Raw genomic sequence first — 20,616 nt, forward strand, 5'->3', positions numbered from 1 at the left:
TTACAAATATTCTAAGCATTGTGAGCTTTAAACCAGCATCAAACTGCAAGGATAGGATTAGAAAGGCATTGTTTATTTTCTCAATATTTTGTTATTCCATGGTTGCTATACAAAGGGTTAATTTGGGTAATTATTAATTCTTAAGAATCTCTCTGTTACCCACCTTGTTAAGTTTCAAACCCTGAGTTTGTGGGGAAGATTTACTAACACTCTGCGCCAGGTTTGCATCACAAAAGTGACACAAGCCTGGTGCAAAGTGTTGTTTTGGGATTTACTCTTAAACTCAAATCCTCTTTTGCTTTGAAAAGTAGCCCTAAAGTAATGCAAAATAGTACTAGGTGTGCTAAGTGTCAATGGAGCATATAACACAGTTGGTACATGGGTGTGATATCAAACACACAAAAAGTGATGGGAGAAAAGCTTGCAAATAGTATAACCACTGGCAGTTGCTCAAATTAGCATTGCAACCCATCATTCTTTTGCCCACCATGCCACCTCGGATGAGACCCAGCCATATACAAATCAGTCTTGACCCTGCTCCAATATGAACTGTCCAGCCCGAACTGCCAAGCCAGGTCTTCTCTGACCTGGAACACAAGCAGCCCTAGACTGGTGTCTGCCTAGTTGGGTTTTCTTTATTTGAGTGCAGCTTGGTTCCAGTGGCACACTGAGCACAGGACTGACATCTGGGAATTCTTTTAGCCACTTTGGGTGTTATGTCAAACAAAGAAAAAGTGATGGGATTAATGTTTGCAAATAGGCCATTGGCAATCAATTGGGTTAGCATTCGAACTCTCAATCCAGCACAAACTCACCTTTTGAGTGTTTGATATAATGCCCTAAGTGGCCAAGCGCATGCCCCGGAAGGGGCGCCTTGCTCACTGTGCCACTGGAATCAAGCTGCACCCAACTGAAGAGGCCCAATCAGGCCTAAAATGGTCGAGGGTTTCATGTGTTCCAGTTCACAGAGGACCTGGCCTGGTTTCTGTATTTTTCCTATTGGACCAGGACCAGATCTGATTTTAATATGGCTTGGTCTAATCTAAAATGGCGTGGTAGAGAAAAGCATACATACAAAGTAGAAAAAGTACGAGTTTGTCAAAGCACAATATTTTTCACTAGAAGCATATCCTTCCAGTACAAATCCTATGCTTGACATCACACACACCCTTGCACAAGGCAGCCTAAGGTGCACTAGGGGAGAGAGCAACAGAGCCATATCATAGCAGACGTGGTGGTGTTGTGCTCTCTCCCTTCCCCTCAATACAGCATCAGCGCAGCAGCTTTGGTTACTGCACTGTGCTGATTTAGAAATTGGTGGACTCCATCACAAACATGACTCATATCGTGTCCACCTTATTACAAAAGCATTATATCCTATGTCCCTCAGTAAATATACCCCTTTGTATCTCCAGACAAGTACTCATAACATTTAATGCCTAACCGTGTGCATGACATATGATGCCGAGACCTTATAGCCTCGCTGTCTTATGTAACAATTCCTATACATCGATTACACACTCAGTAAAATGTGTATGTGATGAAAAGCAGTGTAACACCCTACATTACAATGGATAGTGCGATAAAAAAACAGGTGAAAGAGGGTATAGGGAGAGACGAGGAGCACCGTTGGAGGCTCCAGTGATGGAATCCATTTAGAAGGAGGTGAAGGGGGAGTACCAAAAAGATTGTCACATCAAATGCAATGCCATCAACGCTAAAGCGGGTCTGTGCCTTATGTTCAGAGCCTTATTTTGCGAAACCTGGTAACTTTTCTTTGACCTGTGTGAACAACATTTTTGGGGGGAGAAAAGTTAAAAAAAGGAATCCTTACTACCTCTGTTTCCTATATTTGTGTATTTGTTTGTAATGCCATCCACTAATGAGATGGTCTTGTACCTCAGCCTCATTGGGCTCACTGTAGCTGGGGTGCGGCTTCATCCAGCACAGCACACATTAAGGAGGAGGGCCACAGACCTTGCCAATGAGCTCAAAGGCGCTCAGACTCTTGCGGCGCAGGACTTCTATCTCGGCTGCGTTTCACTCGCTGTAGCTGGGGTGCGTTGGCAGTGGCTGGTCACTGTTCTAGTGCTTCTCTACTACTGTATTTACCAGCCACTCCCCGAGAGCTGGCTGAATCCATCACCCCCACACCCATCCATCACAGGTGTCACAGGACATGTGACCCTGACAATAAAAGGGACCGGGCGCATGTGCCCTGGGCCAGTTCTAGATACAATACCATTGTGTCAATGTGGTCATTATCTGTGTATGGGACCTAGGGCCCCAATCCTATACATTGGCGATGACTGGGAACTGCCCCACATGTAGGTGGGCTGTAGCCCCAAAATCCTGCCTTGGGGGAGAAAGAGTGACCTGTGTCTGAGGCACCCCTAGCAGCTGGCTACTCCCCAAGATGCAACCCTTTACAGAGTAGGACTTCAATCCCCAGCAGCCCACAGTAAGGAGGAGGTGCATAGACCTTGCCAAAGAACTCAAAGGGGTACTGGGACTCCCACGGCGTCAGACTCCTATCTCAGCTGCATTTTACTCACTGCAGCTGGGGTTGGACTTCATCCCCCAGCAACTCGGAGTAAGGTGTAGGGGCACAGACCTTTCCAATGCGCTAAAAAGGCGCACTGGAACTCCTGTGGCATTGGGCTCATATATAGGCCGCATATCACTCTCTATGGCAGGGGTTGGGCTTCACCCCCAGAAGCCTGCAGTAAGGAGGAGGGGCTCAGACCTTGCCAACACTCGCAAAGGCTCTCTGGGACTCCCACGGCACGGGACATGTGCTCGGGCTAAGACAGTGTCATGGTCGGGTCAAGATCGGGCCTGTTTGCCCATCATCACTAGTAACAGGCAGGGCAGGGCCAACCATTTTGGCCCTGCTCATAAGAAGGTAGGAATTTCATTGCAGGACATTTTACTTTCATTAATGTGCCTCCAAACACGGCCTAACTGGGGATCATGGGCAAAAGAAAAACAAGGATGCCCAGAGGAGCAAAGGACTCTGCAATTACACTCGCTCGCTCTATTACCAATTACTTGCTCACTGTAATGGGAGCCATTGATTCTGAAATTGGTCTGGTTGAGTTGAAAATCGATGCTGCCACTCACCTTTCTTTACCTTTGCACTCTACCATTTGTGCCTCAGGAGACCACTGCCTCCCAACAATTACTGTAGGGTAAACACTTGCTGTCGACAAGGAGGGTAGCGAGAGAGCTCCCTCTTGCAATACTGGCAATAATAGTTCTAATACTAATAAGAGGACAACCTTGGGCCAAGGTGATGATCATGCGGGTAATACCTGAGTGGATTCTTACACCTTAACAATGATGATCGAAGACAATGCAGAACCCCCTCAACAGTTAACTTCATTACCCCCTAAAGAAATCAGAAGGATCAAGCAGGTCACCCCAAAGAGGAAGACAGACCCTAAACCCTCCTTGGCCAACAAGGCAAGCTGTTGCCGGCCCACAGCCCGCCCTGAATGAAGATAGCTTGAATTCTTCTCAAATAGCCCTTTTCAATTCCATTATTAAAGAATACTGTGACAGCCTGGGTGCGAAGTTGAAGCTGATTTTAAGAATGTGAGAGAGGTTTTACTGGCTAAATGTGAGCATGGGATAATGAAAATTCTGGCATCCCCTGGTTTACATCAGGACAAGCCGCCTACAGCCGCTATCTCTGAGTCAAGCCAGTCCACACTAAAATCAAACCTCATTGACTCCACTGCCAATGCCATTTTACCTTCTGGATCTTCTAGCTCTTTGGTGGCTAACTCACTCAGTAGAGACCTCCGCAAAGAAACAGTAGACTCCCCACATCCCGGCCCTGCCCTGTAATCCAATAATCTGTGGCTCTCTCTGCATGAAGGCAGAGAACCCCATTCTGATGATTTCCATCAGTCCCATCTACATCTTTCTCCAGAGTCGACCCTGCTTTTTTATCGATCTAACCAAGTCCTGCCTTGGCTACCAGCAAAGAAGGAATCTTGGATGGACATGAAATGCAAAGTTACCCACTGGATCAGGGCAAACTCAGGCTGGGTAGGCTATCTCTAATTGGAGATCTTGATAGTGAGGAGGGGATCATGGGTGGGCCAAGAACCAAAACTATCTTCAGGTGACTGCGTTGTTATAAACTTTAGAAACTCATGCTTGGTGGGGGAATTGCTCGCAGGTCTGAAACACCTGGCCGAATCTCATGACCAAATCACAGCTCTTCCCTTGCTGTTTTTCTATAAGCCCTCTTACAATCTGGGCCAGGTGGGACGAGGCATTGGCCGGGACAAAACAATAAGAATGGCCCCAGCCCAGACCCTGCCGATCTCCTTGTGTAATCACTTCTCCCCCTTGAGTAATCTTCCGATTGACTGATGTCCACTGTCGCCTAAATTCTCTCCTCCACCTCTTCGAAAACTATCACCTCCCCAAGGACTGTTTTGGGGCTCACCCCTAACCAGGATATTACATCAGGAGCTAATAGATATTGTGCAAGCTCCAATTTGTTATTGTGGAATTGTTAATTACCAATTTCTACCACAATCTGTTGGATCACCATTGTTCTGACTTTGTGGCCATGTTAGAAGATATGATTGCTGATTTGAATTAAAAAAATCGAGCATATTGTTTACTTTGGGCGGGTGATTTCAATTGAACTTTATGCAACTATGGTGGGCAGCGGGTGGGTGGTTTAGAAATGATGAACCATTTGAGACACATCAAGTACGGAGACACCTTGAATACGATGTATTTCAACAATGATCTCATCTTAGTGAGTGAGTGTGGCCTGACTCCTGTTAATCTCCATCCTACCTACAATGGGGGTAGCAATCATAATATTATTGATTTTATACTGATTTCAAATGAATTTAGCTTCTTTGTCTCGGAATTAAAAATGTTTCCCAACTTTATCAGTGATCACAATCCTCTTGTAGCGTTGTTCAGACTGGACCAACCTAAAGTGGAAGACATTCTGGAAGTGGCCCCAATTGCATTTTTTCCTCATAAAGTCCTCCGAATTAGATGGGATTCTGAAAACCCTAAGAATTGCTTGGCATCTGTTGTCTCCGAAAACGTAGGTGCAATTAATAAGTGTCTATCTGTTGATATCCCTCTTGTTCTACAGTAAAGGGTTTTGGTACTGTCTTTCTTTCAATCTCCTAACTGTTAATTTCAAAATGCAGCTAATCCAGCCTACCACAACAGCAATGTTTTTTTGTCCAGCCTGCTCTAAAGCACACAATAGCTTCAGGTAGCCATGATGAATGATTTGGGGAACATTAGAATAACACGTAAGGTCTATAAAGTTGCTCTGAGGGATAGGAAGGATGAACGAGGAGCTTTCGCCCAGTACAACTTAGCTGCAGGGCCCTCCAGAAGCGCAAGACTTTTTTGGAAGGTTGTTTATCATGCATTTTTCACAGAAGTGCCTTCCCATAAGATAGACGGTCTAATTCCGGCTAGGTCCTGCGTTGAGTACTTTACTTACAATAAGGTTCTCCCTGCTAAAGACATGGAATCGGCCTTCCAGTTTAGCCACACCATCCGTGTTAAGTGTTTTATCAAAGCCATTCAGATCAGCCAATGTGGAAAGCTCTGGGCCCAGGCAGAGTCCCTTCCGACCTGTTTAAAATAAACATTGAATTATGGGCCCCTCTGCTCGCTAATGTTTTTACAGCTACGCATACTGCCCCTTTACCCTCCACGTGGAAAGAAGCTATAAAAGTCCCCATTTTCAAAAAGGGAGATAGGAAAAACACAGTCTGGAATTGCCCAATTTCACTGTAAAGATTCTATGCAGGGTTCTTTTAGCCGAATTTGGAGGAGTGGGTCAAGCTCAAATAATATTCTTTCTGAGGTGTAATACAGTTTTAGACAAGGCTCAGGCATTGTTAAACAATGTTTGAATCTCTCCCTATTAATTGGCAACTACACGAGCCACAAAACATCTCTAGATTTAGTATTTATCGACTTGTCATGTGCTTTTAACACCGTTAATAGTTTCAAATTATGGGTGATTCTTGAAAATCTCGGGGTGGAAGAGGCTGTAATTATAATATAATGCCGTCTTCATTGGGGCATCTCGCCTAAGATTTGCTTTGGGCCGAGTTGGGAATGCACACAATCCATCTATTGTAACCAGGCAGTTCACCAGGGCTGTATTCTAGCCCTGTTTTTATATCTCATCTATATTAATGGCCTAAAAGATGATCTATTACAGAAGAAACTAGATTTGCCGATGGCGGATAATCGGTTTATTCCAACCCTCTTATACGCAGATGAAGGCGTCGGACGGCAAACAGTATGCACAGAGCAATTGACGACTTTTTGAGTTTATGACCACTCTAGATCTGAAGATTAACCCCATTTTATAGACAGGACCACTGTCTTCAAGGTAGTGAGTTTTAATTATTTAGGGCTGCCTTTTGACTCACACTTAAACTGGGGATCCCTGTTGATGCTGACAGCAAAGCAACTGTCTAGACCAGTTGAAGCAATTTTTCAGTTATTTTTCACTTATTAGCATGGAACTCCTGTATATCAGCACACTGGAAGACCTATTCATGCCGGGAACCTCGGAAATCCGGCGTGAGTAGGTCTTCCAGTGTGCTGATATACAGAAGTTCCACACTAATAAGCATGTCACCATGCAAAATAAACGAGGAGTCCTGATTTATACCGTCAGTGGGTCTTCTCAAAAATGTATTTACTTTTATTGATACATAGAGAAGTATAGGTGGCTGGGAGTAACACAAATGAATTCATATATCGAAACTCCAGTCACTGTGTAGATTTTGTTTTTATGGTCCTTAAGAAAACCCGCTAGACGATTCACATGACTAAATTAGGCTTGAAAGATGTCAACCATCAGCTACCTTAGATAATCACTTCTAGTATGTAGCACCACATATTTTAACATAGGCAGTAGGACTCAATCATTAAAATATTTGTGTAGAGTACCTCCTGTGCTATTTTTATCTCACTCTTTCACATATTTACTATACATACACCAATCTACTATTTGACCCACACTTCACCATGCAGCTTATAAAAGGATCTCCAGGAAGGGGAGCCCCCATTGAGGGTGCCCGTCGGGCTTTGCAGCACTGGCCCAAGGTGGAGTAAAAGCCCAATGATGAAGCATGACTCCTATCTAGGTGTGTGAGGGCATTTGTACAGACTAATGCTCCCTGCAGACTCTGTGGAACCTAACTGACCTAAGGAGACACTCTGGGCCCGATTCACAGAACTAACTTAAGACAAAATCCTAAACTTACTACCATTTTGGTATTCACAGAAGGCACTTACTCATTTTGGTATTCACAGAAGGCACTTACCCATTTCGGTATTCACAGAAGTTAGGAGTCCTAACTTTAGGACTCCTAAATGCCTTCTGTGAATACCGAAAGTCTTAAAATTAGGATTTTCCTCAATTTAGTAGTAGTAAAGTTAGGACTCCTAACTTTAGGACTCCTAAATGCCTTCTGTGAATACCAAAAGCCTTAAAATTAGGATTTTTCTCAGTTTAGTAGTAGTAAAGTTAGGACTCCTAACTTTAGGACTCCTAAATGCCTTCTGTGAATACCAAAAGCCTTAAAATTAGGATTTTTCTCAGTTTAGTAGTAGTAAAGTTAGGACTCCTAACTTTAGGACTCCTAAATGCCTTCTGTAAATACCAAAAGCCTTAAAATTAGGATTTTTCTCAGTTTAGTAGTAGTAAAGTTAGGACTCCTAACTTTAGGACTCCTAAATGCCTTCTGTGAATACCAACAGCCTTAAAATTAGGATTTTTCTCAGTTTAGTAGTAGTAAAGTTAGGAGTCCTAACTTTAGGACTCCTAAACTGAGAAAAATCCTAATATTAAGACTTTCGGTATTCACAGAAGGCATTTAGGAGTCCTAAAGTTAGGACTCCTAACTTCTGTGAATAACAAGGTGAGTAAGTGTCTTCTGTGGGACCTTAAAAGTATTTAGTTATGCAGCACAATATCCTTGGTGCAACAACATCAACTGTTGCATGGCTAAACACTTATAAGGTTCCAAAGGCGAGACCTATTGGCTATGCCAATGCTTGTTTTGTTTTACTAGGTACTGGTAGTAATTGTCTCTGAATTTGCCCTTGGCTCTGCAAGTTTGATTTTGGAATTAAAGGTACTTCCAAAGTATCAAATTGCTTTAGTTTTACATATAAGTCACACCTAAGGTGCCCCAGGGCTATGGTGCCTTGTAAATGTATGTAGGAAAGGAAAACTCCCTTGGTGGAGTGGTAGAGGTTAACACTTCAACCAGTGCTCAACCCTATAGAGCGAGTGTACAACTAAAACACAGCACTAATGCATCCTAATGCCTCAAAGAGCCCAAGCAACACTTACCTTATTATTGTTAAAATCATATATTTTATTAAAATATTTATATCACAAAAATGGTTAAAATACAAAAAACACTGTTTAAAAACACATGAATACAAATGTCCAATTTCATAGTTACATGCTCATACTAGGCCGCAGAAATCTACAACAATAACACCGTTTGGTAAGAGAGAAACATAAAGACACTATATTTTGTCATAAGTTAACATATCCCATCAGAACACTTCATGAACTACTCCTGGATACATTCAATTATTATAGGGTAGACTTGTTCCACAGATTATGTTATAAATGGGAGTCAACACGTTTCGATGGGTCTAATACTTTTCCACCTTTATCAAGACAAACATTGATCTTTCTTTAGGCACTGTATGGTAGCCACAAATCTCAAAACCTGTCATAATGAGAAATCATGGTTGGTAATTGTGACCTTTATCAGTTATATGAATCAGCATAGTTCATGACATCATTTAAAATACTCTATTGTAAATATAAACAGGGACATTATAATGGATGTTTTATAAGCCCTGGTAAGTAAAAAACTGCCAATTCTGTTCTCTCCATTGTAAAGAACGGTTCCATAGGCTGACACTGTAATATTTTATTTACACATAACTATTGATAGAGCCATGTAAAGGTATCAAAATAATAGTTAAGATAAATTCAACAACTTGCCACTGTTAGATGTATAATAACTATTATAGAAAAGAAGTTTCTGTGAGCCAATATAAGCCATATAAGCCAGCAGGTCAAGGGTTTGGTGCAAACTCTCTTCTTCCCTCATCTCTAAATGGGGTGGAAGGACAAGCAGTACATATGGCTTTTTTACTGATACTCCACATCCACCCAGCTCTAAACAAAACAGCTTATCATTAATTTACTATGTAAAATTTGGAAACAATTAATAATGAAACAAGATGATGAAAGAACAAAGAAGCATAAGAAAGGCCCAGTCACTATAGTAATATCTGACTTTGATATGGTTTACTTACACAAAATTCATATGGGCAGCGAATGGGTGAATTCACTCCTATATCGATTGAAACAATAATTATTTCGATGCCAGCAAAGATGGTGCTGACAATATTCATCCCCAAACTGCCTTTTACCTGCAATGAAAGAATGATGATTAGAATGGAAAGAATTGAGGTATCTCTAATAGGGAAGTTTGTTTCACTGAGAAACCGAACATGCAACTTGTGAAAGACCTCAAGGACCCTCTGCCGCTCTATCTCACCATAGTCTTTGGAACAGTTGACCATATTGTATTAATTTTAAGGATAGAATCGTAGATTGGTTTGCCACCTTTCTGTTTGGTTGTACATTACAATATCGTGTTCAGAACTGTCATCTGAGGTCAATATTATGTCTTAAGTATTGCTTATGAGAGAGCAGTTTTGAAAATAATGAGAAAATAATATAGTTCATAATAAATGTGTAGAATTAACGTATAAGCTTTAAACAAAATAATGTGTTTAGATGGATGAAAATGCAGTTAACAGTCATATTTACTCGTAAATGGGCCTCAAATGGCTAAAGCAACGCTGCTTGAAGAGCTGACTTGACTAAACATGCTAAAACATGCATAAATTGTTTAATTCTTAACCTTTCCAAAAACATGTTTTTTAATAAATAATAGTTGCATAATGTTTTCATATATTTCTGCAGAATGTTTCTATTTGCACAAAGATCACTGTTAACTCATGATTAGTTTTTGCCATTTAATGGGGTAATAATGAATTCATACATAAAGATGCAGCATTTAAAGCAGGAGCTTGACTTTTTAACTTACTTTTTTTAAAATAAATGGCGGCTATGCTGAAATGTGTTTTTTTCTTCATCATTTCAGAAGTTTCGATTTCTACATAGATCATTTTTAGCTAATATATAAACTTGATATTTCAGAACGCCAAAAGTATAGTTTAATAATTAGGAAACTAGACCTGGACAAGACCCCCATGAACTCATAATTGCTACGATATAGTTGCAATTTTAATATTGCTGTTTGTGGACTGTTGCATTGCAAGAAGATGAGCAGTGGTCGTGTTTCCAGGGGTACATCAAACGCTGAATGACTGATGGGAGATGAAAGGAGCAACATATTGCAAAGCTTCAGAATGTGATGTCTATATAAGTGCGTGTATCTAGAGGAGGTTACTACAAGTTTTCCAGACCATTCTTTTTCCAATAAATTTTTATTCCGGCCTAATGACATTTGCTCTGAGACTCTACTGAGTTTCTAGAACCTCTCTTTATGGGACATCCTGCTTTGATATATTTTGTATCTATTTGAGCTGATGTAATTTGTCAGACTCCAGGGCATCTGAATGTGTCCCTTGTAATAGAGCCACATGTACGCTTTTGGACTGCAGAGTAATTTTTTCTTTTGATGTAGTGCGTGAGAGCATTAACGTTCCACGAGTGGGCGCGCAGCGGGTGAGAAGCACACATATCTGGGACAGGTGTAGTAGACTGGATCTCAGCCCTCGTGTGGTGTTGCCAAGCGGATGTTAAACAATTAAGTGTAGGAAGGAGGGGTGTAATAGGAGGTTGTACTTTAAACTATACTAAAATGTGCCATGCTAGTTGGTGAGATAGTGCCAAGAGTTACGAGCAGGAGCAATATTGTAAGGGTTGGGGTGGAGTTAGGTCTGGTTGGAGATACGGAGGAGGGGTAAGAATGGGTGGGGACAATAATTGTCAGGATGGGGGGGCATTGTATGGGTAGGTGAGGAGTCACACAATTGGGAGAAGGAAGGGGGGATGGGTATATCCCGGACACGCAGGGGAAGGGCGCTCAAGTGTAACAGTCAGTGTCAAATGGAGACAGAGGGTAGGCTGTCAAATTCCTAGAGGTACAATAAAGTAGAGAGGTGGGTAACTCCCTAGCACTCCAGTTTGTAGGCTCCCTGAGATAGTGAGCAGATGTGGTGGGGCCAGAGTGCAACAGGCAGGGGTAGTTGGTGACTATGGATGTGCCTGGGGAAGGGGGAGTGGCGGGTTGGGGCATGCAGGGGGAGGGGTGGCCTGTTGGTGCCATTTGTCATCTAGCTCCAGGTCCAGCATGCTGGAGGGGTGAGTGATGGTATCTCATGAGAAAAAGGATGAGGATGGAGGGAGATTAGGGCTCGAAGCGTACAATATGAATCAAACAAAGATTACAATGATAATAATACCTATAACAGGTATATGAATGATCAATGCAGTCAGTAAAAAAAGTGTGCAAAACTGGTGGTGTGATATTCAGCCATCTGGCAGGCGTCGTTCCTCTCGGTCTTGCATTCACAGGTCCGGTAGTTCCTACTGCGAGGCAACGGTACAAGTTCCTTGCCAATCATTCAGTTGCAGGGCTGGATTTCAGAGGGAAGCGAGATTTGTCCCTGTCCTGATCTTGGGTGAGGACAGGTACCGCTTGGAAGGCCTGCACTCTATCTCCATGGGTGCGGGCTGCTCTATCAAATTCTCTGCCTCGATGTTGGGACCCACTGTTGGTATGCCACCGTCCACGGGGGGGGAGGGGGAGTGCTGTGTTATGGGTCGCCTCGGCTAACGAGCAAGAGGTGTTCATGTCCTGCATTTAAGAGCTGTCCAAGAAAAGGCGCTGGTCCTCCAGGTCATAGAATTCTTTGGAGAGCCATCCTTAATGATCCGGAATTGTGCGGGTTCAAAAAGGCCATACTTGATATCCATTTGGGACAGACTGGGTCAAAGGCGAGAAAGGCCTTGCGGTGATCACTGCTCACTCTGGAAAAATTCACTGCCATGCGTAATTCGTGACCCTCGTATGTGAGCGTACCTTGACTGCGTGCCACAGAGAATAGTTGTCGAGTTTGCTCATGGCGCAAGAAACAGGCAATAAGAGGTCAGGGACGTGCCGCAGGATCCTTGCGTGGAGGGCCGATGCGGTGAGCGCATTGCATCTCCAGCGGAGGCTCAAAGGAGACACCCGTGAGCTTTGGGAGAGTGTTTCTGAGAAAGGCTCTGACGTTAGACCCCCCGATCGCTTCCGGAAATCTGAAAAAATTTACATTGTCCCTCCTGCTGCAGAGGAAGAGAAGTTCTTGGTCTCTGTCCAGGCTGCCCTCCATCACCCTCTGGTCCGGCCCATCCATGCGGGTCTGAAATCCTACAATGTCTAGCCATATCGACTTTGTTTTCTCCATCAGGGTAGATATGCTAGTGTCCATGCCTTCCGGTCTGTGGCCCACCACCAAGATTTCCTGTAGAATTCACTTCATGGTACTCTCCTGATCAGTGATCACAGGAGGCTGGGGCACAGATTTTGTGGGGGGGAGTGGGCCCCTTTGGTGCTGCAAGGATGTCCCGTGGTACAGGTCCAGCCTCAAGTAGGGGGTGGTATTCCGGATAGTGTCTGCTGACCAGCGCCTCCCGGTTCTAGACTGTAGGTCGGCTTGCTTGTAGGCCCTCCAATGGCTGTGGGGTGGGCAGTCGGAGGAGGGAACGCCCCTAGATGATCTGCATGTTAAGGCTGGCGGAGTATCTGCAGGTCTCTAGCTGCTGTGAGTGCACCGCCTCACAGCCAGAGTTTTGAAGGCAGCATCAGGGCCTTTAGGAAGAGCGGACAGTGACTATGCTGAGGAGGCACTCTTTTCCGGAGCGCCTCCCTCTACTCGTTATGACCGTGACAGGTCCAGCCTCCGGCTATCTTCTTTCGCTATGGTCTCTACTGCCAGTGTAGCAGGCAAGCTGTTCTAACATGAAGGCTGGTCAGATCTGCAGAGTACATAGGTGCCCCATATATCCCTTGGGCTGCTGCAGTGCCCTACTGGCAGGCAGGCAGTGGGGTGTGAGGCTGCGGTGGTCTGTGGGGTATTAGAGACCCTAGGAGATGGATTGAGAGGTCCTCTGCATCAATCAGGGGGGTGAACAGGCCGGAGAGTGGATTTAATCAACCTATCACACGTAGTTAGGGCAGAGGGGATCACTCCATTCTAGTGGATTCATGCCACATGGTTATGTGGGGATCCAGTGGGCTCCTGCAAGTATGTGGGGCCATGGGCGATGAGGTAGGATTCATCCGTGGGTCTGCAGCCTCTGGTTTGGTTGAATCCACCTCTAGTCAGGCTCTTCAGGAGGTGTGGTGGATGGGACTGGGTGCCGGATGATCGATGGGCCCCCACCACACCGTAGATGCACTGCCATTTGCCCGGGGAAAGTGCTGCGGTGGAATTGGGCATAGGCATTCACTCGGGTGCCTGTGTGCGCCTATTGTCCGGGTCCCCGTTTCCCGGAATAGCAGGAGAGAGGCGGTGAGGTGTTGGGGGGAGTATGGCCCCCCACCTACCAGGGGTGAGTTGCGTGGTGTAGGCCCGAATCCAGGGCCTTGCGTTCTTGCGGCCGCCGTGGGTGTCGGTGTACTGCTGCGTGTAGGCCCCGGCCGTCTAGGAAATGAGCTGGGCAGTTGTCATTGCCTCGATCATGGTACAGTGGGTCCTCTGTCTAGGTCGGGCTACAAGCCCTGGATCACCCGAAGTGTCTCCAGCGCTCACCAGGTTTGTCAAATGGCCTGGGTGATGCTGCTAATCCAGAGCTGAGGCTTCAATTCTGCCTCTAGGCCCCGCAGCCTCGCTCAGTCACAGAAGAGTCAGGTTGGGCTGCCGGTTGCAGCGGTCATCGGAGCTCCCTGGCCGGGCATCAGTAGGTGTGTGCAGGCTAGGATGTTAGACACCTGCCACACCACAGACGCAACTGTCTCCATCTGGGGCCCGTCTCTCGACGAAGCTCAGAGAGCAAGCGGCCATTCTATTTCGTGGCCAGGCCACACCCCTGAGTAGATTGTTTTCATGATTTCAGCAGTGTCTTTTGGGGTTAGGGGGCTCCAGTTTCTTAGCTGCTGGTCAAACTTTAAGGTGGTGGGCAGATGGTGTTATGTGTTGGGGGTCGAAGTTGCTATATATCTTGAGAATTGTGTTGTGAAAGAAGTCGGAGAGGTTGTTGCAGAGATCCTGTGATGGGGTTATGGTGTTGGTGGCTGCTGAGGAGGTGCAAAATCTTTGAAGATATTGTGGAGCTCTTTGCAGTTGTTGGAGCTGGTTTCTATTATCAGTGCATAATAAAGTTCTTATAATAAAGTCCTGAAACCTATCCTGTGCACACTGTTCTTTGTGGCCTTCACCACATGAATATACAACCACCCTCGCAACTCTTTCAATATTTGAAGTTTCTGCTCCAGCCATACCATCCACTCTTTATGCAATTGCTCAACCACCTAGTCCAATGGTTTCTGGGTCAGCTATCCGCACATCATTCATTAATATGTAAGACCAACAGGCGTTTCCTGTCCTTCCCTATTTTTGTCAGGGATCCCGTCGACTAGGGCTTGCGATGCGAAGTCTAGCGTCGGGGATGCGCTGCACAGTCTGGGTGATGCGTCGGTCTGGAAAAGCTGCAAGGCTTTGATACGAAGTATGGCATCGTCAAAGAGGTTGCTTCTGATGGGGTATGCGAGGACCGACGCCAAGGATGCGCCACACAGCTGTTGTTCCGAAGGACCTGTGGGTGGTGATGCGAGTCTCCTTGTCGGTCCCAATCCACACACTAGTGGCAATGAGTCGGTTCTGCTTGGGGTTGCGCAGCAGGGGTAATGCTTAGGTTCTACTGTATCCACGGAGACAGTTCAGCATCTTAGGCCCACTTCCAAGGGTCCACAACTGGGTTGGCTCCACTTGACGGGGTATACTCACAGATACCAGAGCCTAGGGGCAGATGCAAGGTTGCTGGAAGCCTGTTGTGTCCCTGAGGCTTCAGATCAGGAGGCCAGCAGCTAGACCTTAGAGTTACTCTGGGGCTCTGGGTTCCACAGATGCAAGTCCAGTCCTTTTCTCCCTGCTAGAAGGAGAGCAGGCAGCAGGTCAACAAGGCAGGACAGCAGTTACTTCATAGCATCAGCCCAGCAGAGTGCTAGTCATTTCAGCAGCACAGCAGTCTTTCTTCCTGGCAGAGCATCCATAGGTCCAGAGGTTTATACTGAAGGGTTGGTTTCTGAGGTCCCAGTTGTGCCTGTGAAGTGGGGAAAAAGCTTCTGGAGATTTTTCTTTGAAGTTCACAGGCATCCTGCCTTCCCTGTCCTGGCTTCAGACTATCTATAGGGGTTATGCAGTTCTTTGTGTGGAGACAGGACACAGCCTATTTGGGTGTAAGTATGTCTGGGACCTGCTCCTCCCTTCCATCCTGCCAGTAATTGCCCACCCAGGCACTCCCTATTATGTCTGGCTGTCTTGTAGGAATGTACAAAGCCCAACAGTCCGCTTCACCCAGTCATTTGACCCAGGAACAGGCTACACACACGAAATGGCCAAGGCAGAAAAATGCCAAATTTCCAAAAGTGGCATCTTAAAATTATAACTTAAAATCCAGCTTCATCAGATCGAAGTTAGGATTTTTCATTACAATTCCAAGGACACCAAACATAAAGGGGTTACCTGTTCCCATCTGGAAATTATAGCTTATTCAATTAAATAAGGTAACTCCAATGTTATCGTATGGGCAAGGTAGGCCTTTCAGAGATCTCAAATGTACATGTCCAATCTCTTTATTATACTGTATCCAGCCCTTTTCTGCTGTCCAAGGCCTACCCTAGAGATGGCTTATATGTATTAAAACGAAAAGGAAAGTTTGAGCCTGGCAAAAGGTTTATTTTACCAGGCCAAAACAACAGTTTAAAACTGCCCACACAGGCTTCAATGGCAGGCCTGAGTCATGTTTAAAGGGCAACTTAGCTGGGTGGTACAATTAGTGCTGCGGTCCCACTTGTATTTTATCCTAACAGTGGTTCACAGCGTACACAAATTAGATATTTAGAATCACAAATGTTTAAATAAAACAACACTAAACCCTAAAGAAAAAATGAGTAAAGAAAAAAAGTGTGGCCCTTATATAAGAAACAAGCTAAGTTATAGAAACATATAAAACATGTATTTTATTTTATGAAAATCAGTATCGTGGGGCTCAAACAGGTAAGCTGGTACATATAACAATTAATAGACATACACAACCAGACAAGTGACATACAAAAAGAGGTTGCATGAAAGTCGGAGTTCCAAACCAATACTGGAACTACAACACACAAGACAATGTGTCCTCCATAAATTTTGGCCACAATTGCGTCGACGGCGTTTCGACCTTTGTCATAAGTACATGTTCATCTTCAGGACTGATAAATAATTGAGAATCCCATCAAATAATCTAAAAGGTACAGAAATACCATATCAATGATTCTTAAAAACGGACCAAACAAAGAAATTGAAACAAACGTGTGAAGAAAAAGTGGAAAATAAAATAAAACTAAATATAGAAAGTACCTCAACATCCCCAACATAAATTGGGGCTTCGTATCAAAAACAAACATTGAAATGCACCATGAAAAAAACGTGTAACACCCAAGAAGAAACATAAAAGTAAGCCCGTCTTCTTCAGACTAACAATGCCTGAGATATATAGATTGTATCTCATACTCACTTTATTGGCAGGAAAATCACAAGCAACATATCACTCAGTGCTTGTATTAAAGATCTGCCTGAGCAAGAAAAAGGGAGAAAATCTATGGGTCCCCTAATCATACAGAGCAAACGTCCATATAGTTAACCACAAACAGAATTACTCACATGTTTGTGTAAAAAGAGGATATTCGCAGGACAATCTATAAAATTAAGCTTCCTTTGAATCATTAACTCAGCAGCTGTAAAAGAGTATACACCTAAATGAACAGCCTAATAGAGACGCATCTAACGATCTTGCCAACTTGTAGCCAGTAGTTTTTGACAAAATAATGATAAAAAAACATTTGTTACCTGTATGTAATTGATCATCTATAGCCAGCAATAAATAAAAGGGGCTTGTTCAATGTCTTTCTCCGAAAGCTCCAAAACTACACAGAGAGAAAGAAAAATTCAATCTCTCAGTGTGGTGCTCAATGGCTAAAAATGCCTTATCTAAACTACTCACTCGGAACACAGGAGTTAGAAAAACTTACCATCCGTAAATTCTCTGCTATCCTAGCAACTTAATTGCCAAATATCTGTCTCTGCTGTTCGGCGGCCACAAGTGCTCGTCTTTTAACACAGACGCCGAGAGTCCATTGAAAAACGAAAGAGGGCTAGCACGCATGAACAACTAAGTTTGTGCCATCTTTGAATCACATAAGTATATCGTAATAGCGATGTAAAGCAAAACTTATCAAACGATCTTGACACCAATCAGTCAAGTCCTCAATCCAAAAACTGCCAACAAATTCATTTATAGGCCACATTTGTATCTACAATGCTCCGAAAAACTAATAAAAGAACGAAGCCCTCACGCAATCTGTTGGATCAGCGCCAAATTGGCAAGGGGTATTGGCCATATAAAATTAAGATATATGAAAGATTCGGGCTATTAGAACCAACACCAAAAAGTGTGTAAGAAATAAGAAAAAATAAGAAAAATAAATAATAAATTGTCATCATCACAACCATATATTAGCAATTGGTTATACATCATTAAATCCTTGATTATTTTATCCATACAGCAATCATCAACAGCTAATGTATTTACAATTAATTAACATCGAATCATTATTTCACATTTCTCTTATTTAAGATACATCAGTGATTTACAATGTGAGTTGCATTCCCAAATGTATACGCTAGTTCAATCAAGATCTCAACAGAATACGATCTCTGGGTGCCTCAAAAAACGTTTGTCAAAACAGTACATAGCCATAAAGGATTATTAACACAGCTTTTTTCTTTTTTTGTTATCCAAAATTCCATCGCGATACTGCATCAAGAATTAAGAATAAAATCAGTCAAATAATAAATAAATAACCCAGTGAGATCATACCTACAGGGTTACCCACAGGGTTAATAGTAATGGGCTGTAATATTCAAAAATATTTTACAAGAGAAAAACAAATACATATTTGTAGTTCTGTCCTTTCACTATAGAAGTTACATTAGCTGCACCCAAATAGATCTGTCCATTTCAATATAGATGTTACATTAGCTGCACCCAAATTGATCAATATAACCACTGTTCATAAAGCATAAAACTAGGGTGTTTCCCAAAGATTAAGGAATGACACTCCTCCATAGTATTCAAACCACTATTTATGCTGTCACAGCGAAGGATCCAACGACATTCACATTTATTCAGCATATTAGCAATACTGCCACCTCTCAACGGTGTCCGTATAACCTCAATGACTTGCCATCGCAAATCTGAAGGTGCATGATTCATTTCAAGAAAGTGAGACACCAAAGGTGCATTCTCTGTCTTACAGCGGATGCGGCTCTTATGTTGGCCCAGACGTATTTTGATTTTCTGCGTCATCTGTCCGATGTAAATAAGGCCACATGGACACCAATTTGCACATATAATATTTTGCGTAATGCAATTTGAGTGTTCCCGTAAGTCATGACATATGTTGGCATGAGTGAATTGTTTAGTATTCAAACTAGAGTCACACATTAGGCAGCCGCCACATTTGAAGTGACCCACTATTTTATTCAGCCCCCACATGGTTGTCAGATTAGGTATCTCCGCCCGAGGCAAGGCTGCTCGGACTAGATGATCACGCAAATTCTTTCCTCTTTTATATGAAAAGAGTGGTTGTTTAAGGGTAATACCCGTGGACATCACCAAAGGCCAATGTTTCCTGATAATGGCCGAAATTACGATTACATTGGGTCCCAAATGTAGTAACACATGGGATCCGCATGGTTTGTTTTTTTATTTTAGGAATCAGCAGAAGTTCACGGTGATTATACCACGCCCTTTTCTTGGATCTTTTTATCAATTTGCGCGGGTACCCCCTTTGTCGTAATCTTTCAGCCAATTTACTGGCCTCTTGAAAATAATCATTCTTAAAATAAAAATTTCTACGAATACGCAGAAACTGCCCAAAAGGCAGGCCATCCCTCAAACCTCTTGGATGGCTGCTGGACTATTCAAGTAGTGTATTCCGAGCAGTGGGTTTGGGAAAGAGTTTAGTTGTTAATCCTCCTTCATACGGAAAGATAGTTAAATCCAAAAAGTCAACTTGTGTCCTGCTGGAATGAGAGGTAAACTTCAAATCGGCTGAGCAAGAGTTTAGCCAGTTTAAAAATTCCGTCAGTCCCAAACAAGTACCAGTGCAAATGAAAAAAGTATGGTCGATATAACATCGCCAGTGGCGTATGCTAGAAAAATATGGATTTGTTGTGCAGTCATAAATAAAAAAAAATTCAAAATTATCCACAAACAAAATCGCAAAATTGGGGGCATAAGAAGCCCCCATTGAAGTGCCCTTTGTCTGTAAATAAAACTGTCCATCAAATTCAAAATAATTTTGTGTCAAAGAAATAGTCAACAAATCAACAATAAAGTCAGTTGGTACTAACCTAAGGGCTGGACGAGTATCAAGAATCTGTTTAATCACTTCTATTCCCTGAATTTGAGGAATGTTGGTATATACAGACTCAAGGTCCAAACATACTAACAGTTTTGTGTCAGGGCAAAATGTCATTTTCTCCAATTGTACAATTATATCGCCACTGTCTCGTACATAGCTCCTAGTTGAAGTAGCGAAGTCCCTGATAAAGATATCAATATATTTGCACAAGGGTTCCAAGGCCGACCCACAGCCATGGACTATGGGTCGGCCTGGAGGATTTTCAGCATCCTTGTGCACTTTAGGGAGTGTGTACAATAAAGGAGTCCTAGGGTTCTTTGAATTAAGAAAGGCAAATTCTTTTTTGCTGAGAAACCCAGCTACATTTGCATCAGTTGTTATCTTGAGTATGGATTTTTGCATATCCCTTAAAGGATTACTTGTAAGAATTTGGTAATGTTCAAAATTACACAATTGTCTCCTGATCTTAGATTTGTACTTATCAATAGACTGGACAACAGTCCCGCCGCCCTTGTCTGCGCTCTTAATAATCACATCCTGATTTTGTTTTAAGGTTCTTAGAGCTTGTCGGTCATTCAAAGTGATGTTATGCGGTATGTATTGAAAGTGATTATTTAGACTAGAGACTTCTTTCAATACCATAGATTCAAAGGCCAACAACTCAACCGGCATTTTGTTTATAGGTGGATTAAAAGTTGAAAGTGGTCTCAGTCTAGATGGATTCAGATAGTCATTGCTTGTATGTCCCAAGAAAAATGCCTTCAGACGCAGCTTCCGAAAAAATTGTAACAATTCTAGTTGAATTTCAAAAAGGGAAGACTTTTCAGTGGAAACAAAACTCAAACCC

The 20,616-nt window shown here is 43.2% G+C and overlaps 1 protein-coding gene across 2 annotated transcripts in view; it reads right to left on the reverse strand.

Moving 5' to 3' along the window:
- The window catches only part of LOC146853827 (membrane-spanning 4-domains subfamily A member 4A-like), a 205,619-nt gene that overhangs the window by 89,747 nt on the left and 95,256 nt on the right, over positions 1 to 20,616 (reverse strand). For both annotated transcript variants that reach the window (XM_085650403.1, XM_085650402.1), the window contains exon 5: positions 9,373 to 9,489. In XM_085650403.1, the coding sequence (XP_085506529.1) occupies positions 9,373 to 9,489 (117 nt within the window). The remainder of the gene's footprint in view (positions 1 to 9,372; positions 9,490 to 20,616) is intronic.

This window comes from Triturus cristatus, chromosome 4_1 (assembly GCF_964204655.1).
Source record: "Triturus cristatus chromosome 4_1, aTriCri1.1, whole genome shotgun sequence".
NCBI lineage: Eukaryota > Metazoa > Chordata > Amphibia > Caudata > Salamandridae > Triturus > Triturus cristatus.